The sequence below is a fragment of the Paramormyrops kingsleyae genome, chromosome 25 (assembly GCF_048594095.1).
Source record: "Paramormyrops kingsleyae isolate MSU_618 chromosome 25, PKINGS_0.4, whole genome shotgun sequence".
Classification (NCBI taxonomy): domain Eukaryota; kingdom Metazoa; phylum Chordata; class Actinopteri; order Osteoglossiformes; family Mormyridae; genus Paramormyrops; species Paramormyrops kingsleyae.
The window spans coordinates 5298038-5323305 of NC_132821.1; the positions used below are offsets into that span (position 1 = coordinate 5298038).

The 25268-nt window shown below is 40.5% G+C and overlaps 1 protein-coding gene and 1 long non-coding RNA gene across 2 annotated transcripts in view; one reads left to right on the top strand and one right to left on the bottom strand.

The window, feature by feature from the left end:
* Positions 1-831: 831 nt before the first annotated feature.
* The window catches only part of LOC140582923 (uncharacterized), a 93810-nt gene continuing 69373 nt past the window's right edge, over positions 832-25268 (bottom strand). Inside the window, exon 3 of the long non-coding RNA XR_011985733.1 lies at positions 832-1637. This is a non-coding gene — a long non-coding RNA (uncharacterized lncRNA). The remainder of the gene's footprint in view (positions 1638-25268) is intronic.
* LOC140582920 (uncharacterized) lies at positions 2445-16642 on the top strand. The gene is made up of 6 exons (XM_072707436.1): positions 2445-2690; positions 2873-2985; positions 8951-9223; positions 9329-9422; positions 9666-9988; positions 10306-16642. Exons 1-6 carry the CDS (start codon positions 2555-2557, stop codon positions 10954-10956), a joined length of 1590 nt encoding a protein of 529 aa, XP_072563537.1. The 5' UTR covers positions 2445-2554; the 3' UTR covers positions 10957-16642.

The following is a 25268-nucleotide window of genomic DNA, read 5'->3' on the forward strand; positions in this document are numbered from 1 at the left end:
GTCCCAGTCCAGCCCTGTGTTAGCCTAAGAGTTTCTGTTAGCTACTTTATGTTAGCCCTGAATGTATGAATATCCGTCTTTATTAGTGTTATACCTTATCACTATGTTGAAGGACAAATATAATATCAACCCTCTAATTAGACAATGTGCAACAGGCTGAAGCTGCCAAGGTTTGCTACTGAAGGAAGGGATTCATCTGAGTTCACCAGAAGTTCACGGCTGAGCATTTTTAAAAAACCAAGTGGAGATGGTCACGCCACCATTATGTTCGGCGGAGGGACCAAACAGTAAAAGAAATTACTGGCAAGCTTATCAACTAGGGGCGTGGATTAAGGGAAAAACAATGATTGTGAATGGTTGAAGGAATGATGATGCTCAAGTGACGAGATATTGTTAAATAATAAGAACTTGTATAAAAATTGGTGTAAAACAGTATTGGACAATACTGGGTGCCTGTGCACCTGCCCCTTCTGTCCAGACATCTTACAGTGGGGTGGGGGGGAGGGGGGTCGTAAGCATACCTTTTGCACTGGGGTGGGGGTAGTAATTGTTTAATAAAATAAATACATTTCATTATTGAATCAAATAAATTAATAATTTTATTTACTTTAATCCAATGACCCAGGGCAGTAACAGGATATAATTATATTTTCCAATGTAATTTGTTCCTGTTATGTCTCCAGTTAAATGATTATTATATACACTGATTGAGTGTCATTGTGTTCGTTATGTTCAGCTGCAGCACTAAAGTGAATTTAACTTAATCCACCAGACTGTGGTTTCATTATGGTACTCAGCCATGCTTTGGGTGACGCTGAAGCAGGACATTAATTGCACAGAACAGAAAGCCTTTATTGTCACTGTACAGGGAGGAAATACAGTAAATAGGCATAAATATATAAAATGTACATATTCAGGGGAGGGGGAAAGCCCCCCCACTCATCAGGATTACATTTAGTTACAGTGTAGTTAGAGAGAAAAACTATAAAACTATATTTTTCTTGTACTGTATATTCAGCTCACTGAACACACTGCATTTATTTTAGTTATACATTTCAAAGTAAAAAGGATTATAAAGGTTAAAAAGCAGAGATTTTACCTTTTTGCCAAGAGAACTAGCAAAACGTCACAGCGACACAGGAGTCAGTAAAAACAAAAAACCCTGGTTAGAGGGTCTCAGTGAATGAGGAGGTGAATCTGTACAGGAGGGTCAGTCCATCAGAGGAGACTCTGTAGAAGGACAGAGCACCAGCCCCCCAGTCCAGATACACTGCCTGAGGGCTTTATGGGTATGAGAGTCCGTTTATTATTGTGCCGGACAGAGTAACTGTCAGGATCACAGAATAGACTCCATGACTTGTCATTGTATCCAAGCAGACAGTAATCACTCCATCCTTTCCTCCCGATTCCTTTATAAGTCACTCCTATCAGGGCTCCATCTCCACTCCCAGTATTTGACTCCCAGTAACAGCGGCCAGTCAGACTCTCTCTGCACAGAACTTGGGTCCGGCAGTCAAATCTCTCTGGATGATCAGAATATGACTGCTTCTCTTCCCCCCATATCACCTTCCTGTTCCCCCCTGACAGAGACAGGAGTCTGTGTGCTGTGTTGGGGTCCAGCGTCAGCTGGCAGGAGTCTGTAGGTAGGAGGAAGAAACTGAAGTTTATGAAATAGCTCAGGAAATGTCGGACGGCGCGCGACGCCGGCGGGAAGAGGTACCAAAATGCGCCGCGAACTAAAATAACAGCTTAATTACGGGTAAATAAAATTACAAAGCAGCGACATTCATCAGACATATTCATCACAAGCATAATTACCACAAAACGGCACCAGATATTAATACTGGTCAGTGTCAGTGTCTTTCCTTCTAACCGCTAAACCCGGCGCATGCGGCTTGAAAATAGCCATCAATAACAGAATATTTAAGTAATATTATTAAATATTTAAAGTGATATTTAATAAAAGTTTGGACCTGGATACCGATACAAACGCCTCCGAAGACGATTCCGGCGCCGGAGTTGTGCTCCATGAGGATCCAGTATTTGCAGCGATTGTCTGACATGGTCTTTAGTCATAGCAAAGCGGCTCTAAATCATAGCATGTGAGCGGAGTGGAGCGAAGCGTGAGCGAGGAGCGGAATTTAGTCAGAGCGCGGAGCGGCTTTGTAATTAAGGCTGGAGCGGTTGCTCTGTCTCGCTCCAATTTCGCTCCGATACCGCTCACACTACGACTCTAGGGCGTGCCAAAATCTACCCAGAATTCATCTGTACAAATATCGAGACTGTTACACAAATTGGCCGAGAAGGAATTCGTAAAGTATTTCACAAAGGAAACTGATATATCATACAAGTGTACTTTTCCTATCAAACGTAGCCTATAGATGACAATAATGCACGCCAAGAACAACAATGTGGTGAAACTGTTTAAGTGAGTAAAGATTCACTTTGGAATCACTTTTCTCAGAAACATGAGTGTGCTACGCGAACAGGCGGAAGCCAGAGCAAAACGTGAGCAACTTTAGTACCGTGAAGCTAGCAAGAATAAGCAAGAATAATGAACCGGAAGTACTTTCGTTGTCATGGTTATAACAGAGCATTTTTCAAATTAAAATCTTGCGTGCTCTGCGAGCTATCAAGGTGGACTTGCGGCTTTGTATTGAGTCTGCTGGTTTCTCGTGTGCGAATTGAAGGTAAAATTTTATATGATATACTTCACATATTTATATCTAAATTTGCTTATTCGTTTACAATTACCTAATAATTAAAAATAAAGAAATATATTTCGTTTTTAATGTTTTGCATTTGACAGATTTATGGAATTGTAAATAAAATTTTAAGTTAAATATAATTGTTTTGGGCTAATTGTCTACAGTGATGGAAGACTACGGGACTGGATTCCGGCACAAGTTGGAGAAGTGGCCACGATCTTCCATAACGGGTTTTTTTCACAAAACCTCTATTCCGGAGATTGTTGAAGGAAAGAAGGTGAAGCGTCTCTTTCACCACTAAACTACAGCAGAAATACCTGAGCCTCAGAGCTAATATCAATGATTAAGTAAAGCACGTTTATACTTTCTATACTTTTCCGCATACTGTTTTTTGCCAGTTTTGAGCTGATTTTTGTAAAGTAAACATTCAGTAAATGGTATTCCCCATAAGTAAATAAATAATTTCTGTGGTATAGTAAGACATAATTTCGTTCTGAAAAAATATAATGAGCAGTTTCAGTTATACTTCCCGAAATAAGAATTATAGTAATTATAATTTTAAAAGAGTGTCAGAAATTTCATATCAGGATATATTTCACATAGCTCAAATAGCCTAGGTGAAATTTACATGCATAACACAAATCTAAAAGATTGTGTCACCTTCAAATCTGGTTAGGTACATTCTACAAATGCTCTTTGAATAGAAACAAGTGCCACTTATATCAAATAAGCGTCAGCAAAAAGTTTGCTGGGTTTGGAACATAGTGTCCCCAACGAGAAATTATGGCTGATTTTACATAGGTCAAATGTACATGCTTAAAACACAAATTTAAAGGATTGTGTCAGCTACAAACCTAGTTAGGTACATTCTACTAAGGCTCCTTGAATAGCAACAAGTGCCACTTATATCAAATAAGCGTCAGCAAAAAGTTTGCTGGGTTTGGAACATAGTGCCCCCAACGCGCAATTAGGTCTGATCTTACATAGGTCAAATGTACATGCATAAAACACAAATAAAGGATTGTGTCAGCTTCAAACCTAGTTAGTTACATTCTACTAAGGCTCCTTGAATAGGAACAAGTGTCATTTATATCAAATAAGCGTCACCAAAAAGTTTGCTGGGTTTGGAACATAGTGTCCCCAACGCGCAATTAGGTCTGATTTTATATAGGTCAAATGTACATGCATAAAACACAAATAAAGGATTGTGTCAGCTTCAAACCTAGTTAGTTACATTCTACTAAGGCTTCTTGAATAGGAACAAGTGCCACTTATATCAAATAAGCGTCAGCAAAAAGTTTGCTGGGTTTGGAACATAGTGTCCCCAACGCACAATTAGGTCTGATTTTACATAGGTCAAATGTACATGCATAAAACACAAATAAAGGATTGTGTCAGCTTCAAACCTAGTTAGTTACATTCTACTAAGGCTTCTTGAATAGGAACAAGTGTCATTTATATCAAATAAGCGTCAGCAAAAAGTTTGCTGGGTTTGGAACATAGTGTCCCCAACGCGCAATTAGGTCTGATTTTACATAGGTCAAATGTACATGCATAAAACACAAATAAAGGATTGTGTCAGCTTCAAACCTAGTTAGTTACATTCTACTACGGCTCCTTGAATAGGAACAAGTGTCATTTATATCAAATAAGCGTCACCAAAAAGTTTGCTGGGTTTGGAACATAGTGTCCCAACGCGCAATTAGGCCTGATTTTACATAGGTCAAATGTACATGCATAAAACACAAATAAAGGATTGTGTCAGCTTCAAACCTAGTTAGTTACATTCTACTAAGGCTCCTTGAATAGGAACAAGTGCCAATTATATCAAATAAGCGTCAGCAAAAAGTTTGCTGGGTTTGGAACATAGTGTCCCCAACGCGCAATTATGGCTGATTTTACATAGGTCAAATGTACATGCATAAAACACAAATAAAGGATTGTGTCAGCTTCAAACCTAGTTAGTTACATTCTACTACGGCTCCTTGAATAGGAACAAGTGTCATTTATATCAAATAAGCGTCACCAAAAAGTTTGCTGGGTTTGGAACATAGTGTCCCCAACGCGCAATTAGGCCTGATTTTACATAGGTCAAATGTACATGCATAAAACACAAATAAAGGATTGTGTCAGCTTCAAACCTAGTTAGTTACATTCTACTAAGGCTTCTTGAATAGGAACAAGTGTCATTTATATCAAATAAGCGTCAGCAAAAAGTTTGCTGGGTTTGGAACATAGTGTCCCCAACGCGCAATTAGGTCTGATTTTACATAGGTCAAATGTACATGCATAAAACACAAATAAAGGATTGTGTCAGCTTCAAACCTAGTTAGTTACATTCTACTACGGCTCCTTGAATAGGAACAAGTGTCATTTATATCAAATAAGCGTCACCAAAAAGTTTGCTGGGTTTGGAACATAGTGTCCCCAACGCGCAATTAGGTCTGATTTTACATAGGTCAAATGTACATGCATAAAACACAAATAAAGGATTGTGTCAGCTTCAAACCTAGTTAGTTACATTCTACTACGGCTCCTTGAATAGGAACAAGTGTCATTTATATCAAATAAGCGTCACCAAAAAGTTTGCTGGGTTTGGAACATAGTGTCCCAACACGCAATTAGGCCTGATTTTACATAGGTCAAATGTACATGCATAAAACACAAATAAAGGATTGTGTCAGCTTCAAACCTAGTTAGTTACATTCTACTAAGGCTCCTTGAATAGGAACAAGTGCCAATTATATCAAATAAGCGTCAGCAAAAAGTTTGCTGGGTTTGGAACATAGTGTCCCCAACGCGCAATTATGGCTGATTTTACATAGGTCAAATGTACATGCATAAAACACAAATAAAGGATTGTGTCAGCTTCAAACCTAGTTAGTTACATTCTACTACGGCTCCTTGAATAGGAACAAGTGTCATTTATATCAAATAAGCGTCACCAAAAAGTTTGCTGGGTTTGGAACATAGTGTCCCCAACGCGCAATTAGGCCTGATTTTACATAGGTCAAATGTACATGCATAAAACACAAATAAAGGATTGTGTCAGCTTCAAACCTAGTTAGTTACATTCTACTAAGGCTTCTTGAATAGGAACAAGTGTCATTTATATCAAATAAGCGTCAGCAAAAAGTTTGCTGGGTTTGGAACATAGTGTCCCCAACGCGCAATTATGGCTGATTTTACATAGGTCAAATGTACATGCATAAAACACAAATAAAGGATTGTGTCAGCTTCAAACCTAGTTAGTTACATTCTACTAAGGCTCCTTGAATAGGAACAAGTGTCATTTATATCAAATAAGCGTCACCAAAAAGTTTGCTGGGTTTGGAACATAGTGTCCCCAACGCGCAATTAGGTCTGATTTTATATAGGTCAAATGTACATGCATAAAACACAAATAAAGGATTGTGTCAGCTTCAAACCTAGTTAGTTACATTCTACTAAGGCTTCTTGAATAGGAACAAGTGCCACTTATATCAAATAAGCGTCAGCAAAAAGTTTGCTGGGTTTGGAACATAGTGTCCCCAACGCGCAATTAGGTCTGATTTTACATAGGTCAAATGTACATGCATAAAACACAAATAAAGGATTGTGTCAGCTTCAAACCTAGTTAGTTACATTCTACTACGGCTCCTTGAATAGGAACAATTGTCATTTATATCAAATAAGCGTCACCAAAAAGTTTGCTGGGTTTGGAACATAGTGTCCCCAACGCGCAATTAGGCCTGATTTTACATAGGTCAAATGTACATGCATAAAACACAAATAAAGGATTGTGTCAGCTTCAAACCTAGTTAGTTACATTCTACTAAGGCTCCTTGAATAGGAACAAGTGTCATTTATATCAAATAAGCGTCAGCAAAAAGTTTGCTGGGTTTGGAACATAGTGTCCCCAACGCGCAATTAGGTCTGATTTTACATAGGTCAAATGTACATGCATAAAACACAAATAAAGGATTGTGTCAGCTTCAAACCTAGTTAGTTACATTCTACTACGGCTCCTTGAATAGGAACAAGTGTCATTTATATCAAATAAGCGTCACCAAAAAGTTTGCTGGGTTTGGAACATAGTGTCCCAACGCGCAATTAGGCCTGATTTTACATAGGTCAAATGTACATGCATAAAACACAAATAAAGGATTGTGTCAGCTTCAAACCTAGTTAGTTACATTCTACTAAGGCTCCTTGAATAGGAACAAGTGCCAATTATATCAAATAAGCGTCAGCAAAAAGTTTGCTGGGTTTGGAACATAGTGTCCCCAACGCGCAATTATGGCTGATTTTACATAGGTCAAATGTACATGCATAAAACACAAATAAAGGATTGTGTCAGCTTCAAACCTAGTTAGTTACATTCTACTACGGCTCCTTGAATAGGAACAAGTGTCATTTATATCAAATAAGCGTCACCAAAAAGTTTGCTGGGTTTGGAACATAGTGTCCCCAACGCGCAATTAGGCCTGATTTTACATAGGTCAAATGTACATGCATAAAACACAAATAAAGGATTGTGTCAGCTTCAAACCTAGTTAGTTACATTCTACTAAGGCTTCTTGAATAGGAACAAGTGTCATTTATATCAAATAAGCGTCAGCAAAAAGTTTGCTGGGTTTGGAACATAGTGTCCCCAACGCGCAATTAGGTCTGATTTTACATAGGTCAAATGTACATGCATAAAACACAAATAAAGGATTGTGTCTGCTTCAAACCTAGTTAGTTACATTCTACTACGGCTCCTTGAATAGGAACAAGTGTCATTTATATCAAATAAGCGTCAACAAAAAGTTTGCTGGGTTTGGAACATAGTGTCCCAACGCGCAATTAGGCCTGATTTTACATAGGTCAAATGTACATGCATAAAACACAAATAAAGGATTGTGTCAGCTTCAAACCTAGTTAGTTACATTCTACTAAGGCTTCTTGAATAGGAACAAGTGTCATTTATATCAAATAAGCGTCAGCAAAAAGTTTGCTGGGTTTGGAACATAGTGTCCCCAACGCGCAATTAGGTCTGATTTTACATAGGTCAAATGTACATGCATAAAACACAAATAAAGGATTGTGTCAGCTTCAAACCTAGTTAGTTACATTCTAATACGGCTCCTTGAATAGGAACAAGTGTCATTTATATCAAATAAGCGTCACCAAAAAGTTTGCTGGGTTTGGAACATAGTGTCCCCAACGCGCAATTAGGTCTGATTTTACATAGGTCAAATGTACATGCATAAAACACAAATAAAGGATTGTGTCAGCTTCAAACCTAGTTAGTTACATTCTACTACGGCTCCTTGAATAGGAACAAGTGTCATTTATATCAAATAAGCGTCACCAAAAAGTTTGCTGGGTTTGGAACATAGTGTCCCAACGCGCAATTAGGCCTGATTTTACATAGGTCAAATGTACATGCATAAAACACAAAAAAAGGATTGTGTCAGCTTCAAACCTAGTTAGTTACATTCTACTAAGGCTCCTTGAATAGGAACAAGTGCCAATTATATCAAATAAGCGTCAGCAAAAAGTTTGCTGGGTTTGGAACATAGTGTCCCCAACGCGCAATTATGGCTGATTTTACATAGATCAAATGTACATGCATAAAACACAAATAAAGGATTGTGTCAGCTTCAAACCTAGTTAGTTACATTCTACTACGGCTCCTTGAATAGGAACAAGTGTCATTTATATCAAATAAGCGTCACCAAAAAGTTTGCTGGGTTTGGAACATAGTGTCCCAACGCGCAATTAGGCCTGATTTTACATAGGTCAAATGTACATGCATAAAACACAAATAAAGGATTGTGTCAGCTTCAAACCTAGTTAGTTACATTCTACTACGGCTCCTTGAATAGGAACAAGTGTCATTTATATCAAATAAGCGTCACCAAAAAGTTTGCTGGGTTTGGAACATAGTGTCCCCAACGCGCAATTATGGCTGATTTTACATAGGTCAAATGTGCATGCATAAAACACAAATAAAGGATTGTGTCAGCTTCAAACCTAGTTAGTTACATTCTACTACGGCTCCTTGAATAGCAACAAGTGTCATTTATATCAAATAAGCGTCAGCAAAAAGTTTGCTGGGTTTGGAACATAGTGTCCCTAACGCGAAATTGCGGATTATTTACATATATTTACCTATATTGTGTCTTTCATTTATATTTTACATTGCCACATGTTGTTCTGAAGTGACATAAGTCATCAGCTGCTTTGCGAACTTATTTTATTTATTTTTCTTTCAGTTTGTTCTGGTTGTGGGCGATTCCCATCTGAGAAGCCTTGTTGATGGCTTCGTCCTCATGCCAGAAGGGAGCCTTTCCTTTGGCTACAGTTGCACTCCAGGGGCAAGTGCTTCTGTCCTTCGACGTGAGGTTCAGGGTGAAAGTATTCCTTACACCCCTGACCTTGTGTGCCTCTTGGCTCCTGGGAACAACATCACCGAGAGTAACACCATTGAGCAGTCTGGGCGGGACTTCACCAGCCTTATCCAATGTGCGTTGAGCCAGTGGACTAAGGTATATGAAAGCTAACAAAAATCATTTCAAGAAATAATGTGAAGGAATGTTATTTTTTTCCTGTTGTAACAGAATTTAATTTTTTTCTTTTTATATTTATTGTAGGTCATAGTGATAGACTTCCCCACTCGACTAACTGTGGAGCATCACCTCCAGGACCTGCTGCGACAGGAATACCATCGTGCTGCAAGCAGACTGGGTATGTTGAGTTGTGTATGACAAAAAACCTACCACCACATGATAGGGTACCTTAATCAGTTATTGGAGACAAAGTGCACTAAGTAGTAAACATGAGTAAAGTAAACATTCTTGATGTAGTGAGTCTGTCAGTGGCACATGAAATCAGAGATTAAAACAGCATGTTAATATTCCTTGTATAGATGTGGCATGTTTTTTTGAAGCAATGAAAATGCGTCTAGTGTCAGCAATCCATTTCTCATAGGTGTGAGATACATGTCCATCTCAGAGCATTTTCCACAGTCGACTCTTGACCTGTGGTGCAGAGATGGTGTGCACCTTAGTGACAACAGAGGAATGCCGATCCTGGCACAGCTCATCTGGACTGCAGCCTATCTTCACCTGTCAACGCCACCGACACATCATTTCACCCCAGGGGTAATGTCTGTATGTTCAAGGGTTAGTCCTAAGGTGGTTGTGACAGGTGTGATCAAGGCAAAGACACAAAGGAACGTGTACACCTGGTCCAACATGGTGAAGGGTATCCCGAAGGGTGCTGCAGCAGACCTATTTAGGGAGCTTACCCTGGTAAGTGTCTACCTTTTTTACTATTTATGTGATTTGTGCGTGCGTGGGTGCGTGCCTGCCTGCCTGCCTGTGTGTGTGTGTGTGTGTGTGTGAGCACGTGTGCACAAACATAACAAGGGTGTTTACAATAAAGCTATAATACTTCTTAAATCTATATCTTTTGGAAAGTCTATGTGGTTTTGAAACATAAAATCATGGGTTAAATATTGGAGTTTTGTGATGCAATGAATTTGTTTTCTGTATTAAGAAGAATAAAGAACATTGAAAATTGATGGTTTTTTTTTGTCTTTTTATTGAATGTCACTATGCTTTTCTAGGCTGGGAGTAATGGATGTATTTACCAAGTTGGTGATGCCACAGTCCACTGCTACCCTAAAGGGCAGATATCAGGTCAGCGAAAGGTAGAACAGGTAAAGATGCAGGCAAGGAAGAAGAAAAGGCAGGTGAAAGAGAAAGGTAAAGCTAAAGGTATGGAGAAGCAGGACAGCAGGAGGAGAGCAGGTGAGAAAGGTGAAGGTGAGGAGAGACAGGACAGCAGGAGGAGAGCAGGTGAGAAAGGTGAAGGTGAGGAGAGACAGGACAGCAGGAGGAGAGCAGGTGAGAAAGGTGAAGGTGAGGAGAGGCAGGACAGCAGGAGGAGAGCAGGTGAGAAAAGTGAAGGTGAGGAGAGGCAGGACAGCAGGAGGAGAGCAGGTGAGAAAGGTGAAGGTAAGGAAAGGCAGGATAGCAGGAGGAGAGCAGGTGAGAAAGGTGAAGGTGAGGAAAGGCAGGATAGCAGGAGGAGAGCAGGTGAGAAAGGTGAAGGTGAGGAAAGGCAGGATAGCAGGAGGAGTGCAGGTCAGAAAAAGTTTTACTATTCTGTAAAAAAACTGTTAGGTGGCACACCGAGTAAAAGCAATGTCCAAGTGGAAGCCATTAAACATAGATCATTTAAAGGCAAAAAGCATGGTATCACTTTGATTGCATAGGCATTTCTAATGATAAATATTTTGATTTTGAGAATGTAGGCTATATTTGTTCTGCCACATCATGCAAATTGCAAATTGTAACTTTAAGAAAAGGGTTTATTTTGAAAAGTGAGAATGAACACAAAGACTATGTAACACATAAGCTGTTAGTGCACAGTGAAATGGAAAAGGGCAAAAAGAAACCTCAACAAGATGGAGAACATGGCAACATGCATCAAGACATGAAACACACAGAATGTGAAGCAGACCTGATACACAAGGACCTTGGAACAGGACAAAATATTGATCTCATAGACTCTGAAACAGACGCGGTACACATGGACCATGGAACAGGACAAAACATAGAACCCATAGATCCTAAAACAGACACAGTACACATGGTCCATGGAACAGGACAAAACATAGAACCCACAGACCCTAAAACAGACACGGTACACATGGACCACGTAACAGAAGTAAACAACACCAGACATGGCTTTGAAACAGAGAATTACAAGACACAATTTCCTAGTAATAGCTGTGTGTCTCAATTTCAAAATTTCAGTGCATTTAACGATTTAAAAAAAATACCCTCCGAAGAAGCTCTTAGTTTAACTAAGGGTGCCATTGAACCAGTGAGAGAAGAAAACAAATTCATTTCTGAGGAAACTTTGAGGTGCATTCTTTCAAAAAATGCATCTTTTGGAGAATTTAAAACCTTTGCCCCAGAAAACTCAGATTTTACCCTTACCCAAGAGGAGTGGACATTCTTAAATGCCAAAAGAGCTGGTAAATACTTTCAAAAGTACACTTGGCAAAAAACATTTGTTGATAAAATTAAAAAGTCTAATCCTTACTGTGTAATTGTTTTTAAAAACCACATTTTAAGTCAAGCCAAAGTAAGAAAAAGAAATACCTTTCTTTTAAGAATACAGGGATACTGTGCTTATAAATCATGCACAATGGCTTTCTGTATAAACTTAGAAGATGAAACAAGATTACAGTTTACAATTACTTATAGTGGGGAGATAATACACGCTTGTGATAAGCTAAAGGCACGGCCATTCAGAAGTAATGAACGAGAAGAAATAGCAGTGAAATTAGAAAATATAAAACCTTACCGAATGTATAATAATGCATTAGGAAACGCAGATCCAGATTCTTTGTCAGCTCAAAACAGATCAGGAATAGGAACCAGCACAGCAGTACTAAGAAAAATTAAATCTGAACACAAAATGAAAAATGTACTCGATTTGGATGAGATTAGATCTCTACAGATTCTAAAAGATAACCTGGAACAGAAACATACTAATGCTATGTGTATAAAGGGGTTTATTCAGGTAATACAAGCTGTACCACTTAAAGTAATATGTTTTACAGAGGGAGGCATAAGACTTTGGCATGAAATGGCTAAATGTACTCCTGTGTTCTGGGATGCAACTGGAGGGATAATAAAGTCAAACATCACTAAAAAACGGATTTTGTATAATGAAATCGTAGTGAGTAACCCAGCATTACAGCACATTACGGCACCAATTGCATTTATGATTTCTGAAGAACACACACAGAGTGCAGTACAACATTTACTTACAGCAGTTAGAGACCATGAAAGACAACTGTTTCAGAAGAACACTCTGCCAGTACAGATCAATAGTGACAGATAAATTGTTTTATTAAAGGCTGCAATGAATGTTTTTAATAATAATACCATGGAATCATATTTATTACGCTGTTGGAGAATTGTCAGTGGTTGTGCATCACAGGAAGATTTAAAATTCTGTATAGTAAGATCCTGCAAAAGCCATCTGATGAGACAGGCAAGTGAAATTTGTAAGAAGCAGTACAGTGGTAAAGATAAGAGATACACTGTGGGGATGTTCATGTTCAGCATCCTGATAAAGTCATCCTCTATGCAAGAAATTTGTTCTATTGTGCATGATGTTTGCATTGTACTAGGAAGCAAATACTATACACAATCTGTAGAGATGAGTATTTCAAATATCAAATCTAAAGTTCTAAAATTAAATGTACAACAAGAACCTGAAGACACAACATCATACATAAATGAAGAAAGTTGTCCAGCTCTTGATACAGTAAAATCCCCCTTCTTTAACTGGTTTCAATCAATTAGATTGAAATGTGAAGCTGAGACAAAATTAGAATCCTTTCAAAGGAATTTTTATTTTGGTCCCACACTCCTCGATAAATTATATAGCAATTTTCTCCCTGTTATCCCTTTATGGTCAAATTTGCTTTCTGGGGATTTGAGAAGATTTTCTCCTTCTTATAAAGTAATTCAAAGGTATGAAAATGAAACCACAGCAATATGTGAGGTAACCTTTAAAAATACAAAACACTTGTTTTTAAGTGAAGAAAAAATGAGAGTTGACGAATGTATAATTAAACTTTATGATTTATACAGAGCAAGAGAGAGAGAGTTCTGTGAAAAGGTACGACTTAAAGCACTAAAAAGACCTCTGTCATCAGAGGAGCCAGAGGAGACATGGAATAAAAAGAAAAAAATTCCGAAACATCTGAAAAAATCTTTTCAAAAGCCACCTCCAAAGCAGACAGATATTTTTAGTCTCAATAATAAATGCATTGTGAATAAGAATTCCTCAAGCGGTCAAGTGAAGAATCCCCCAGAGGCTACACTAACAGCAGACATTTGTAAATTTGAAAACATATACCAAAACTGTTGGTTTAATTCAGTTGTTCAATGTTTTCTACATATTAGAATAGTTAGAGAAATATTTAAAATTTACAGTGTATCACATATTGTACAAAAATCATCAATGCAGGATCATTTAGCTAGTTTGTTACGGTTTGCCATCTTACATCCAGGGTGCACAATACGCTCCACAGATCTAAAATGTGTCCTTAAAGAAATCTGTTCATCTGTCTCAACCCTGCATTTCGGACAACAGAACGATCCCTTAGACTTTGTTTATCCTTTCATGTTATGGATAAATGCACTGCACATAAAAACATTGGTCACAGTAGCATACAGGCTTAATTGTGTCAATTGCAATTGTGTAACAGTTAGAGAAATAAATTCAAATTCTATAATTTTTGTCAATGTGGGGAAAAAACCGACTTCCGTGCTTGAGCTCTTTAAGGATAAAGTTGAATGTGGTGACAACTTTGGGAGCTGTGAGAAATGCCATGGACAATTCAAAGTAGAAAAATCTTGGAAAAGTATTCCAGACATTTTAATCATTTATGTGTGCCGTGCAGGGTTATTAAAACCCATTCGTACCCAAGTTAAATCCTCACCCTTGATACAGTGCCCTTTAGTAGATGGCAAAATACAGACCTATAGGTTAAAATGTATTTCATGTCATACAGGGGAATCATCCAGACATGGACATTACTGGTCATTATTATTTGAAGAGAGTAATTGCAGAATCAGAGTTAATGATCTTAATATTTGTTTAGAATCAGTGTCTAACATGGAAGACGAAAGAAGTGGTGTATTGTACTTTTATGAAAAAGCAACCCCTTCACAGCAAACTAATTGCTTAAGTAAAAGTGTAGTTGTATATAAAAAGCAATCAGTGAGTTCTAGCGTAAGGTGTACGTCTAAATTACCAGATTCAGCACATAATGACTTTACTGAAGATGTCAATGCAGCTCCTATATTATTTTTTCTTAGATCTACTAAAGCTTTTCATCTATGTTATTGCCGACTTAAACATGCTACAGCCATGTCACCTTCTAAGCACTTGCACAATGCATGTACTGTATTGTTAAATGCTGGATCAATCAAAATTAACAACACTATTCAGCAATATAAAATCTCAGGAAGTTATATCAAGAATGTGATAGGAGGTTTATTTTCACAAACACTGTCTGCAAATTTTCTTTCAGGTGATTTGTTTTATCTTCATATTTATGTACATCTTAGTTGCACAAAATGTAACAACGTTCTGTTTCAGTATAGGCCAGAATATATTGTAACAGCAACAGAAATATCCCAAAAAGGATTTCTCGAGAGTGTCTGCACAAATCTCTGTAATACAGTTTTGTGCCAAAAATGTTTCAACTCTTTGACAGTGAGGACAGCAAACATTGCTTATCTTCCTCAATCGATTTTAGTTAGTTTAAGTTCCAAAAGCAGTGTAGCACCACAACTTTTAAAACTGTCTTCACTTTTTAAAGAACATTTATACACAATAAGAGCTGTGTTGCTGTGTTCTCTGACATATCCATATACTACAATTTATACAATAGATTCAAACAATGAATGGTGCCTGAATGATAATAATATTGTAAAATATTCCTTTGATATTGTCACAAAATTAATCTCCAAAGCACATTTTTGTCTTCTTTCCTATGATGTCAGTGAAGAAGCAGTTTTAGAACAACATTATTCAACAGAGATATGCCATACCTGCACGGCTGACTGTGAACTGCAGTGTTCACTTCCAGTACATATACATATGCCCACAAAAGTCACACATCAAACAGGCAATATTTCAAAAGAAGACATTGACATTCTTAGAGGTGGGAAATGGCTAAATGATAGAATAATTGATGCATACATGCAGCTTCTACAGAACAAAGTCATGAGCACTTTAACAGTACCATCTATATTTGTAAGTCAAATATTACAGAGCCTTTACTGCAAAGATGTTGAAGTCTTGCCTAATCCACCTAAACACAAAAGTAACTGGTGGTGTTTTAATAATGTTATTGTCCCTTTTAACATAAAATCATCACATTGGGTTGTTGTGTCCTTTGACATGCAGAATTTTACTAAAAATGGTAAGTGTATAATGATTCGTGCACGCATCGTGGATTCTTTGGACATATACAAAATGGAAATAAAACAAATTCACAAAGCACTGCAAAAATTCTTAATTGCCCAGTATCTCATACTGTACAATGATGTGATACAGTTACAATTTGAGATAGAAATTTTCCATAATTGTCCATTTTTTAAAAAACAGACAGACAACAGCAGCTGTGGTTTATATGTTTCCTTATTTGCAAAGACATTGTTGTTCGGTGGCAATTATACCATGCTTTCTGCAGAAGACAAGAGGAAAATGATAGAATATGAATTAAGAACACATAGTATTATACTACCTGATTAATACACCACTTCTTTCGTCTTCCATGTTAGACACTGATTCTAAAATTAAAACGGAAACTTTTTGTTCTATTTAAATAGTTATTCACCTTAAAAAACTAAATGACTTGCTTAATGGTTGTTTTTTCAAATAAATGGCTAGACCTATTTGTTACGACCGCCAGTATATTGTTCTTACTGTTTGGGTGTTTGTGCTGGTGGTGGGATGGGTGTGTCTTCCCTGTGCAGGTCCTGCCTACTGCCACATGTCCTGCCTCCCAGTGGATGATCACTATATTGTTCTGGCCTCCTGTGTTGGGATGGGTTGGCTGTACATGGGACTACTTCTAAAGCCTCGTCCGACGACACCTCGAGAGAGACCTGTTCCGTTGTTGTTTGTACATCTGTGTGTGAACTGACTTTTTGTGAATGACTTTCTGTTTTTCTCCTGGTTTTGGGTTAGACAGAGAGTGAGGGTAGATGGTGTATATTTCTTTTCTTTGGATTAGGTAAGTTAGTCTATTTTTCTGAATAGGTAGAGGTAGTTTTGTTTATTATTTTGGCCTTGTCGGCTTCTGAAGACTTTAACCACTTGGGACACAAAGAGCACTAATTAAATATACCGTAAACTTATCTCTGGTCTCATCCACTTTTGTATGTTGTGGCCCGGCCAAGACCGGCTCGTAACACTATTTACAATCAAAGCTTGTTGTGATGTTCTTTTAATTTTTTTATTTTGTCCCACTAACATTCCATCAACCACGAACTTACAAAATCACAACTGAGAAATAATACGTTTCTAGTGTGCTCCCAGTGGAACAAAATTAGGGTGTATTAAAATAACATTAACATAAACAAGCCACACTCACACCTGGGACAGGTAAAACTGAACATACTATACAGTAAGCTAAATACATGTGAGAGTGGTGTTCATTAAATTTATTACATATGCAGATGAAATACGACAATTAACAAGAAGCAGACCAGAAACATATTACATAAATCGGGAAGAATGACTTTCTTACACATACATTGTGTTATATCTAAATCCGCATGGTGGCATGGACGTAATTAGACTAAATCTAAGTCGTGCACGATTTAAAAAAAACACAGACTGGAGTAGCATGGAGCACTACTTTACTTGTTGCTATTCAAGGAGCCTTAGTAGAATGTACTTAACTAGGTTTGAAGCTGACACAATCCTTTATTTGTGTTCTATGCATGTACATTTGACCTATGTAAAATCAGCCATAATTTCGCATTGGGGACACTATGTTCCAAACCCAGCAAACTTTTTGCTGACGCTTATTTGATATAAATGACACTTGTTGCTATTCAAGGAGCCTTAGTAGAATGTACCTAACTAGGTTTGAAGCTGACACAATCCTTTATTTGTGTTCTATGCATGTACATTCGACCTATGTAAAATCAGGCCTAATTGCGCGTTGGGGACACTATGTTCCAAACCCAGCAAACTTTTTGCTGACGCTTATTTGATATAAATGACACTTGTTGCTATTCAAGGAGCCTTAGTAGAATGTACCTAACTAGGTTTGAGGCTGACACAATCCTTTATTTGTGTTTTATGCATGTACATTTGACCTATGTAAAATCAGCCATAATTGCGCGTTGGGGAGACTATGTTCCAAACCCAGCAAACTTTTTGCTGACGCTTATTTGATATAAATGACACTTGTTGCTATTCAAGGAGCCTTAGTAGAATGTACCTAACTAGGTTTGAAGCTGACACAATCCTTTATTTGTGTTTTATGCATGTACATTTGACCTATGTAAAATCAGGCCTAATTGCGCGTTGGGGACACTATGTTCCTAACCCAGCAAACTTTTTGCTGACGCTTATTTGATATAATTGGCACTTGTTCCTATTCAAGGAGCCGTAGTAGAATGTAACTAACTAGGTTTGAAGCTGACACAATCCTTTATTTGTGTTTTATGCATGTACATTTGACCTATGTAAAATCAGGCCTAATTGCGCGTTGGGGACACTATGTTCCAAACCCAGCAAACTTTTTGGTGACGCTTATTTGATATAAATGACACTTGTTGCTATTCAAGGAGCCTTATTAGAATGTACTTAACTAGGTTTGAAGCTGACACAATCCTTTATTTGTGTTTTATGCATGTACATTTGACCTATGTAAAATCAGGCCTAATTGCGCGTTGGGGACACTATGTTCCAAACCCAGCAAACTTTTTGCTGACGCTTATTTGATATAAATGACACTTGTTGCTATTCAAGGAGCCTTAGTAGAATGTACCTAACTAGGTTTTAAGCTGACACAATCCTTTATTTGTGTTTTATGCATGTACATTTGACCTATGTAAAATCAGGCCTAATTGCGCGTTGGGGACACTATGTTCCAAACCCAGCAAACTTTTTGCTGACGCTTATTTGATATAAATGACACTTGTTCCTATTCAAGGAGCCGTAGTAGAATGTAACTAACTAGGTTTGAAGCTGACACAATCCTTTATTTGTGTTTTATGCATGTACATTTGACCTATGTAAAATCAGGCCTAATTGCGCGTTGGGGACACTATGTTCCTAACCCAGCAAACTTTTTGGTGACGCTTATTTGATATAATTGGCACTTGTTCCTATTCAAGGAGCCTTAGTAGAATGTACCTAACTAGGTTTGAAGCTGACACAATCCTTTATTTGTGTTTTATGCATGTACATTTTACCTATGTAAAATCAGGCCTAATTGCGCGTTGGGGGGACTAGGTTTCAAATCCAGCAAACGTTTTCCTGACAATTACTTTTATGCAACAACATATGGTATAAATGTTTGTGCAGTTCTCTTACGTTTTTGTCTTGGATGGTTAAAATTTACTTAATAAGTAAGGAAAGCTGTGTAAAACCTGTGTAATAAACAAAATAATTTAAGTATTTTAGGTATAAAATAAGGTAAATTTATAAGTTTCTCAATCTTTTTATACATTTACTTTTATTTATGATAAAATTTGGCGATGTAAGTATAATATATCACAGCACTTATTATTATTCTTGCACATAATTCACCATTCAATGGATTAATCGCCTATTAAAACCGAACTTTTATTTTGACACAATAAGCGGATATAGCGACCGGAAGTCTCCCTCTTATTCTTGCCAGCTTCACACTGCTAGCAACAGTAATATGGTTGTAGCATATCAAGTATATAAGTAAATAAAAGTATAAAAGCCTATGAAGTAAATATTGCTAATCAAATAAATTAGATTTGTCATTCAAAGTAGGTCTAATAGGATTTTTTAATTTCACGTAACGCCGTCAGTGAAATTTTATTTTATAGAGCCGCAGCATCAACAGAAAAAACTGAGGGATTTAAAATGTGAATGCTTAGCCTGTATATTCTTTAAGCTATTAAGCCCACTGATTCCTTTATTTTTAAGCCTATTTTTGTGTGGAATGCCATTGCCAAACCTGTCTGTTGTTGCATATATGTTGTTTAAAAATTTATATTTTCTGTTCTGAGTTGCTCATATTTCTTTATGATATAAGGCTTCGGTTTAAGATGACATTTCTTAGGCATGCATATTATTTGTCCCTCTTTTAAATTGGAGCGAGCGTGGAGCGATTTGACTGGAGCGGGAGGACATTTCAGTGGAGCGAGGAGCGGTGTTGAGCGGAGCGGCTTAGTGCGAATTAGAGCGGAGGAGCGGGTGGAGCCAACAGCCTCATGAGCGAGGAGCGGAAATTCTCACCGCTCCACTCCGCTCACATGCTCTGCTCTGAATGCATTTCACATGCATCGGCTTATTTCCGTGAAGCGTGTCATACTGTATCTACTGATCCGGGAGAAACACTGCGGTGTCAAGCGGGGCGGAATAGGTGCCGCGCAAAGTCGGCAAACTAATGATAATACCATCTACAAACTATCAACAAAAGCGGATTAAATTACACAGATCGTGCATAAAAAATAGAATATAATCCGCATGATCGCCGTTATTACCATGAAAATAATTTTTACACTTTAAAATTATTTTTTTATATTTTACTTTTAGAAATTATTCAAATACTATCATTTTATCAACTGTAGATTGAACAAAACTGTTATAACCGATTATTTTGAACAAACTATCATTGCTTAAATGTGCGTACGAATGGTCTTGAGTGTGCGTAGATTCTGTTATTAGCTAAGAACAAATTCAGATAAGAAAACATTGGTGAATGTTAGAGGTGTAATGATACGCGTATTCGTATTGAACCGTTCGGTACGAGGCTTTCGGTTCGGTACGCATTACAAACCGAACGATTCAGAAAAATACTTTTATCCCTCTGGAGTCGTCCATTGTCGGAAGTATTAAAGTTTTTAAAATTAGGCTAAATCGGCAAGAAAGTAAACCATGTCACCTTACTTTGATTTACCTGCATCGGGGGCGTATAGTACCACTCTCACCCGAAGATCGCTATTCACATTCTAAATAGCCGCATTAGCGCGTATTCAAATCGCATTCGCATGGTAATTTTATTAACAGCGCAACAGTGACAAAGTAAACTAAGATTAAGATGAGTTTAATGCCAAAACAAATATATAAGAAATAATTTATTTGCCATGAATTATGTTTATGATATTGAATGAAATGTGTGATCATGCCCCAGTCAGTGAAAGTGTGTTCCCTACCCCTAGACTCCAGAGGGTTATATTTGAAAAAAAAATAAAAGAGAATAAAATATAATGTTTTCAGTGCTACTACGCTCAACAAGGCAGCCCAAACGACGTGACAGGCAACGTGTTGACTGTCACGCCTCCCCCCTCCTCAAGGAGGCGACGCACCAGCAAGGACCAATAGGCATCCCTAGAGTCACCTATTTAACCGCACTGAGACAACTACCCAATGCGAAGTATTGTTGCCATGCACGTACTGAGCACTATTCTCTCTCTCTCCCACAGTTACGTTCGATCCTTCTTGCCCTCCCTGAGTCTCCCGCATCTCCTACCGACCCTCCTGCCCTTCCTCCCTGCCCCTAGGTCCTTGTGTTATTTCCCCAGTGTGTGTCTACGTCTCCGGACTGATTCAACGGCTTTACGACCCTCGGCTTTCCATTCGACTACGACTTCAGCGCATGATTCGGCACAAGACACCCGGCTTGGACGACTACGGCTCACGACCTCGGAACGGCTTACGACTCTTCTCTCTGTCTTACCGAATAAAACTAGCTGCCTGCAATTCCCTGTCTGCGTGGTTCGTGGCAGAACAGAATACTTCGCCTACACTATGGAGCCGCAAGAACTCCAAGACCAGCTCCAGCAGGCACAGGCACAGATTTCCCGGCTGACGGATATGGTCAGACAACTGCAGCTGTCTTCCGCGGCTGCGACTCCACTACCCACCTCCCCCCCACGTCTTCCTGTGCCAGTGGCCCTACCTAACAGGTACGACGGCAACCCGGACCAATGCAGGGTTTTTTTAATGCAGTGTGGCTTGTTTATAGACCATCACCCTGATCAGTTCCGCACCGATAGGGATCAGGTTCACTTTGTCATATCCCTCCTCGGGGGAAGAGCGCTTACCTGGGCAACAGCGCTCTGGGTAGAGGATAGCCCTCTGCTCCTGTCCTCCCGAGAGTTCCAAGAGGCCTTTAAGGAGGTGTTCGATCACCCTGCTGTTGGACGGAACGTCGGTGATCGCCTCTTAGATCTGCGGCAGGGAAATCCATCGGCGGCCGATTTTTCGCTGGAGTTCCGGACACTCGCTGCCGGCTTGGACTGGACCTCGGACTGCCTGCAGACTGTTTACCGCCGCGCTCTTCGTCCGGAATTACGGGCTGAATTAGCTTGCAGAGGAGCGACGCGGACGTTCGATGAATACGTCAGGTTGTCAATCATCCTGGATACCATCGTCCGCGAACAGCGCCGTTCGAACTCCCGCGCAGAAGGATTGGCTGTCGTCGCTTCCTCCCACCCACTGGAGCCGGAGCCAATGGTGTTAGGGCGCGCTCCTCTAACCCCGGAAGAACGCGAAAGGAGACAAAGCCAAGGACTGTGTATATACTGCGGTGAAGCAGGACACTTCATGCGTTTGTGCCCAAAGCGACCAGTGAGGACTCGGACAGAAGAGACGCAGGTAAGGGGGGTTTTACCGCCGGACTTAACTAAAGTACAAGTGGTGGTTCCCATTACTTTTCGTTGGGGGTCGGAATGTTCGCGAGGTTTGGGGCTGTTGGATTCCGGAGCTGCAGGGAACTTCGTGGATGCGGATTTCACCCGACAGCACCAGATCCCTCTAGAGGAACTGCGCCAACCCCTTTCGGTGCGTGGGGTAGATGGGCAGCCACTTTCTTCAGGGCTGGTAACGCACCGCACGATCCCGATAACCCTCCAGGTGGGGGCGCTCCATTCTGAAACAATACAATTAATGGTGGTAACGTCATTACGTGATAAGATCATTCTAGGTTTCCCTTAATTGGCTGCGACAACACAACCCTCAGATCAACTGGAGAGAAGGTGAGATACAAGCATCGTCCCCTGAGTGTTTCATTGACTGCTTATCCTTGCCCTGCCGTGCGTCCACCATTGAGAGTCCCCTTCCAGAAGATCTGTCAGGTATTCCCGATTATTACAGTGATTTCCAGGATGTTTTTAGTAAAACCCAGGCCTATGGGCTTCCACCCCATCGTCCATCGGATTGTACCATTGACCCCGTGGGCGCCTCTTTTCCTTGTCCCGACCAGAGGAGGAGGCAATGAAGACCTACGTCCAGGAGGCCTTACAACAAGGTATCATCCGTCACTCCACCTCACCTTTTGCTTCCGGATTTTTTTTTGTAGCTAAGAAGGATGGGGGCCTGCGGCCTTGCATAGATTACTGCAAGCTGAATGCTATAACTGTGAAAAGAAGGGAACCCCTTCCACTGATTCCCTCCGCCCTGGAACAGCTTAGAGCGGCACGAATCTTTACTAATTTGGACTTGAGAAGTGCTTACAACCTGATTCGAATAAAGGAGGGCGATGAGTGGAAGACCGCCTTCATCACCACAACTGGTCAATACGAGTACCTCGTGATGCCTTATGGGCTTGCAAACAGCCCGTCAGTGTTCCAGTCCTTCATCAACGAGGTATTACGTGATATGTTACATCAATTTGTTGTCGCCTACATTGATGATATTCTCATTTATTCTGAAACAGAGGAGCAACATGTCAAACAGGTACGACAGGTACTTCAGCGTCTACGGGAGAACCAGCTCTACGTGAAGGGTGAGAAATGTGAATTTCATTGCACCACGCTGAGATTCCTCGGGTATGTTATCTCTCCAGGAGGGGTCTCTATGGATCCGGACAAGGTCAAGGCAGTACAGGATTGGCCCCAACCTCAGACCCTCAAGGCTCTCCAGCGTTTTCTAAGTTTTGCCAACTTTTATAGACGGTTCATCCAAGGATTCAGCACGGTGGCGGTGCCCCTGACAGATCTAGTCAAGAAAGGAGCCACCAGGCTCCAATGGACTCCTGAGGCCTACCAGGCATTTGTAGACCTGACACGACGTTTCTGGTCCGCTCCTATCCTGCAACAACCGAATCCGCAACTACCTTTCCAGGTAGAGGTAGATGCCTCTGAGGTGGGTATCGGAGCCGTGCTCTCCCAGAAAGACCCCCGGACAGGTAAGGCTCACCCCTGTGCGTTCTTATCCAAGAAACTCACTGATGCTGAACGCAATTATGACGTGGGAAATCGGGAATTGCTGGCTATAAAAGTGGCATTGGAAGAATCGAGGCATTGGTTAGAGGGGGCTGTACATCCCTTCCCAGTGTTGACGGATCACTGCAACCTACAGTATCTACGAGAGGCCAGGCGTTTAAACGCCCGACAAGCCCGCTGGGCACTGTTCTTTACCAGGTTCCTTTTCCAGGTCACCTATCTTCCCGGCTCAAAGAACGCCAAAGCGGATGCTTTATCCCGCTGCTTTCCTGCATCAAGAACGCCCGAGCTACCAACCCAAATTTTGGCACCGGCCTGCGTGGTGGGTCCCATTATCTGGGATCTAGAACAGCGTCTCTTGGAAGGTAATCGGAAAGTTCCACCACCTCCTGACTGTCTTCCAGGGAAAACCTATGTCCCCTCACAGCTGCGGAATGATGTTCTTCAATGGGTGCACACCTCCCTGGGGTTGGGACATCCAGGGGTTAAAGCCACCCTCAGACTCCTGGAAAGACATTACTGGTGGCCAGGATGGCGAAAGGAGACCGAAAGGTACGTGCTATCGTGTCCTCTGTGCGCTCAGAATAAGACTCTCACAGGTATGCCCTCTGGGCTTTTACAGCCACTTCCAGTGCCCACATGTCCCTGGTCCCACATTTCTATGGACTTTATCACTGACCTGCCCCCCTCTAGAGGTAACACCATTATATTGACCGTAGTAGATCGGTTTTCTAAGATGTGTCACCTTATCTCCCTGCCCAAACAACCGTCTTCCTTGGAACTGGCCGATCTGCTAGTACAAGGAGCATTTCGTTATTATGGATTACCCGAAGACATCGTCTCAGACCGGGGCCCTCAGGGCTATGTGTACTAGGCTGAACATCTCCCTAAGTCTCTCCTCAGCCTATCATCCCCAAACCAATGGCCAGACGGAGAGGACAAACCAGGAAGTGGGGAAGATACTCTGAGCCATGTGCGGTTCTCGACCCCAGGAGTGGTCCCGTTTTCTTCCCTGGGCCGAGTATGCCCACAACTCCTTGCCCCATCTCGTTACCGGTTTAACTCCTTTTCAATGTGTACTCGGCTTTCAACCCCCATTGTTTCCCTGGAGTCCCTCTCCCACAGATGTCCCTGCCCTAGAGGACTGGTACCGGCATAGCCACCAGGTATGGGATCGCTTCCGGCGTCTATTGGAACAACAGGCTTCGCGTATGAAGAGGACCCAAGATCGCCGACGTAGGCCCGGACCACACTACCGAGTTGGAGATAGGGTGTGGCTAGCGACGAGGAACCTGCGCCTCCCAGTGGGACGCAAACTCGGTCCCAAATTTATCGGCCCCTTCCGCATAGCAGCGCAGGTAGGCCCGGTCACCTACCGTTTACAGCTCCCTCGGGTTTATAGGATCAATCGCACCTTCCACGTGTCCCTGCTAAAACCGGTACGGTATAGTCTGGCCCATCCCCCCATGGGGTCCTTGGATCCTCCTACACCACTTCCCCTCGGGGATGAAGTTTATGCTGTGCGTGACCTGCTAGATTCTCGCCGCCAGCAGGGCCGCCTGCAATACCTGGTCGACTGGGAAGGATTCGGACCGGAAGA

Coding starts and splice junctions, on each gene's coding strand:
- LOC140582920 (XM_072707436.1), top strand. CDS start 2,555: ATGAACCGGAAGTACTTTCGTTGTCATGGTTATAACAGAGCATTTTTC. Junction 9,224..9,328: donor CGTTGAGCCAGTGGACTAAG/GTATATGAAAGC, acceptor TATTTATTGTAG/GTCATAGTGATAGACTTCCC. Junction 9,423..9,665: donor TCGTGCTGCAAGCAGACTGG/GTATGTTGAGTT, acceptor CATTTCTCATAG/GTGTGAGATACATGTCCATC.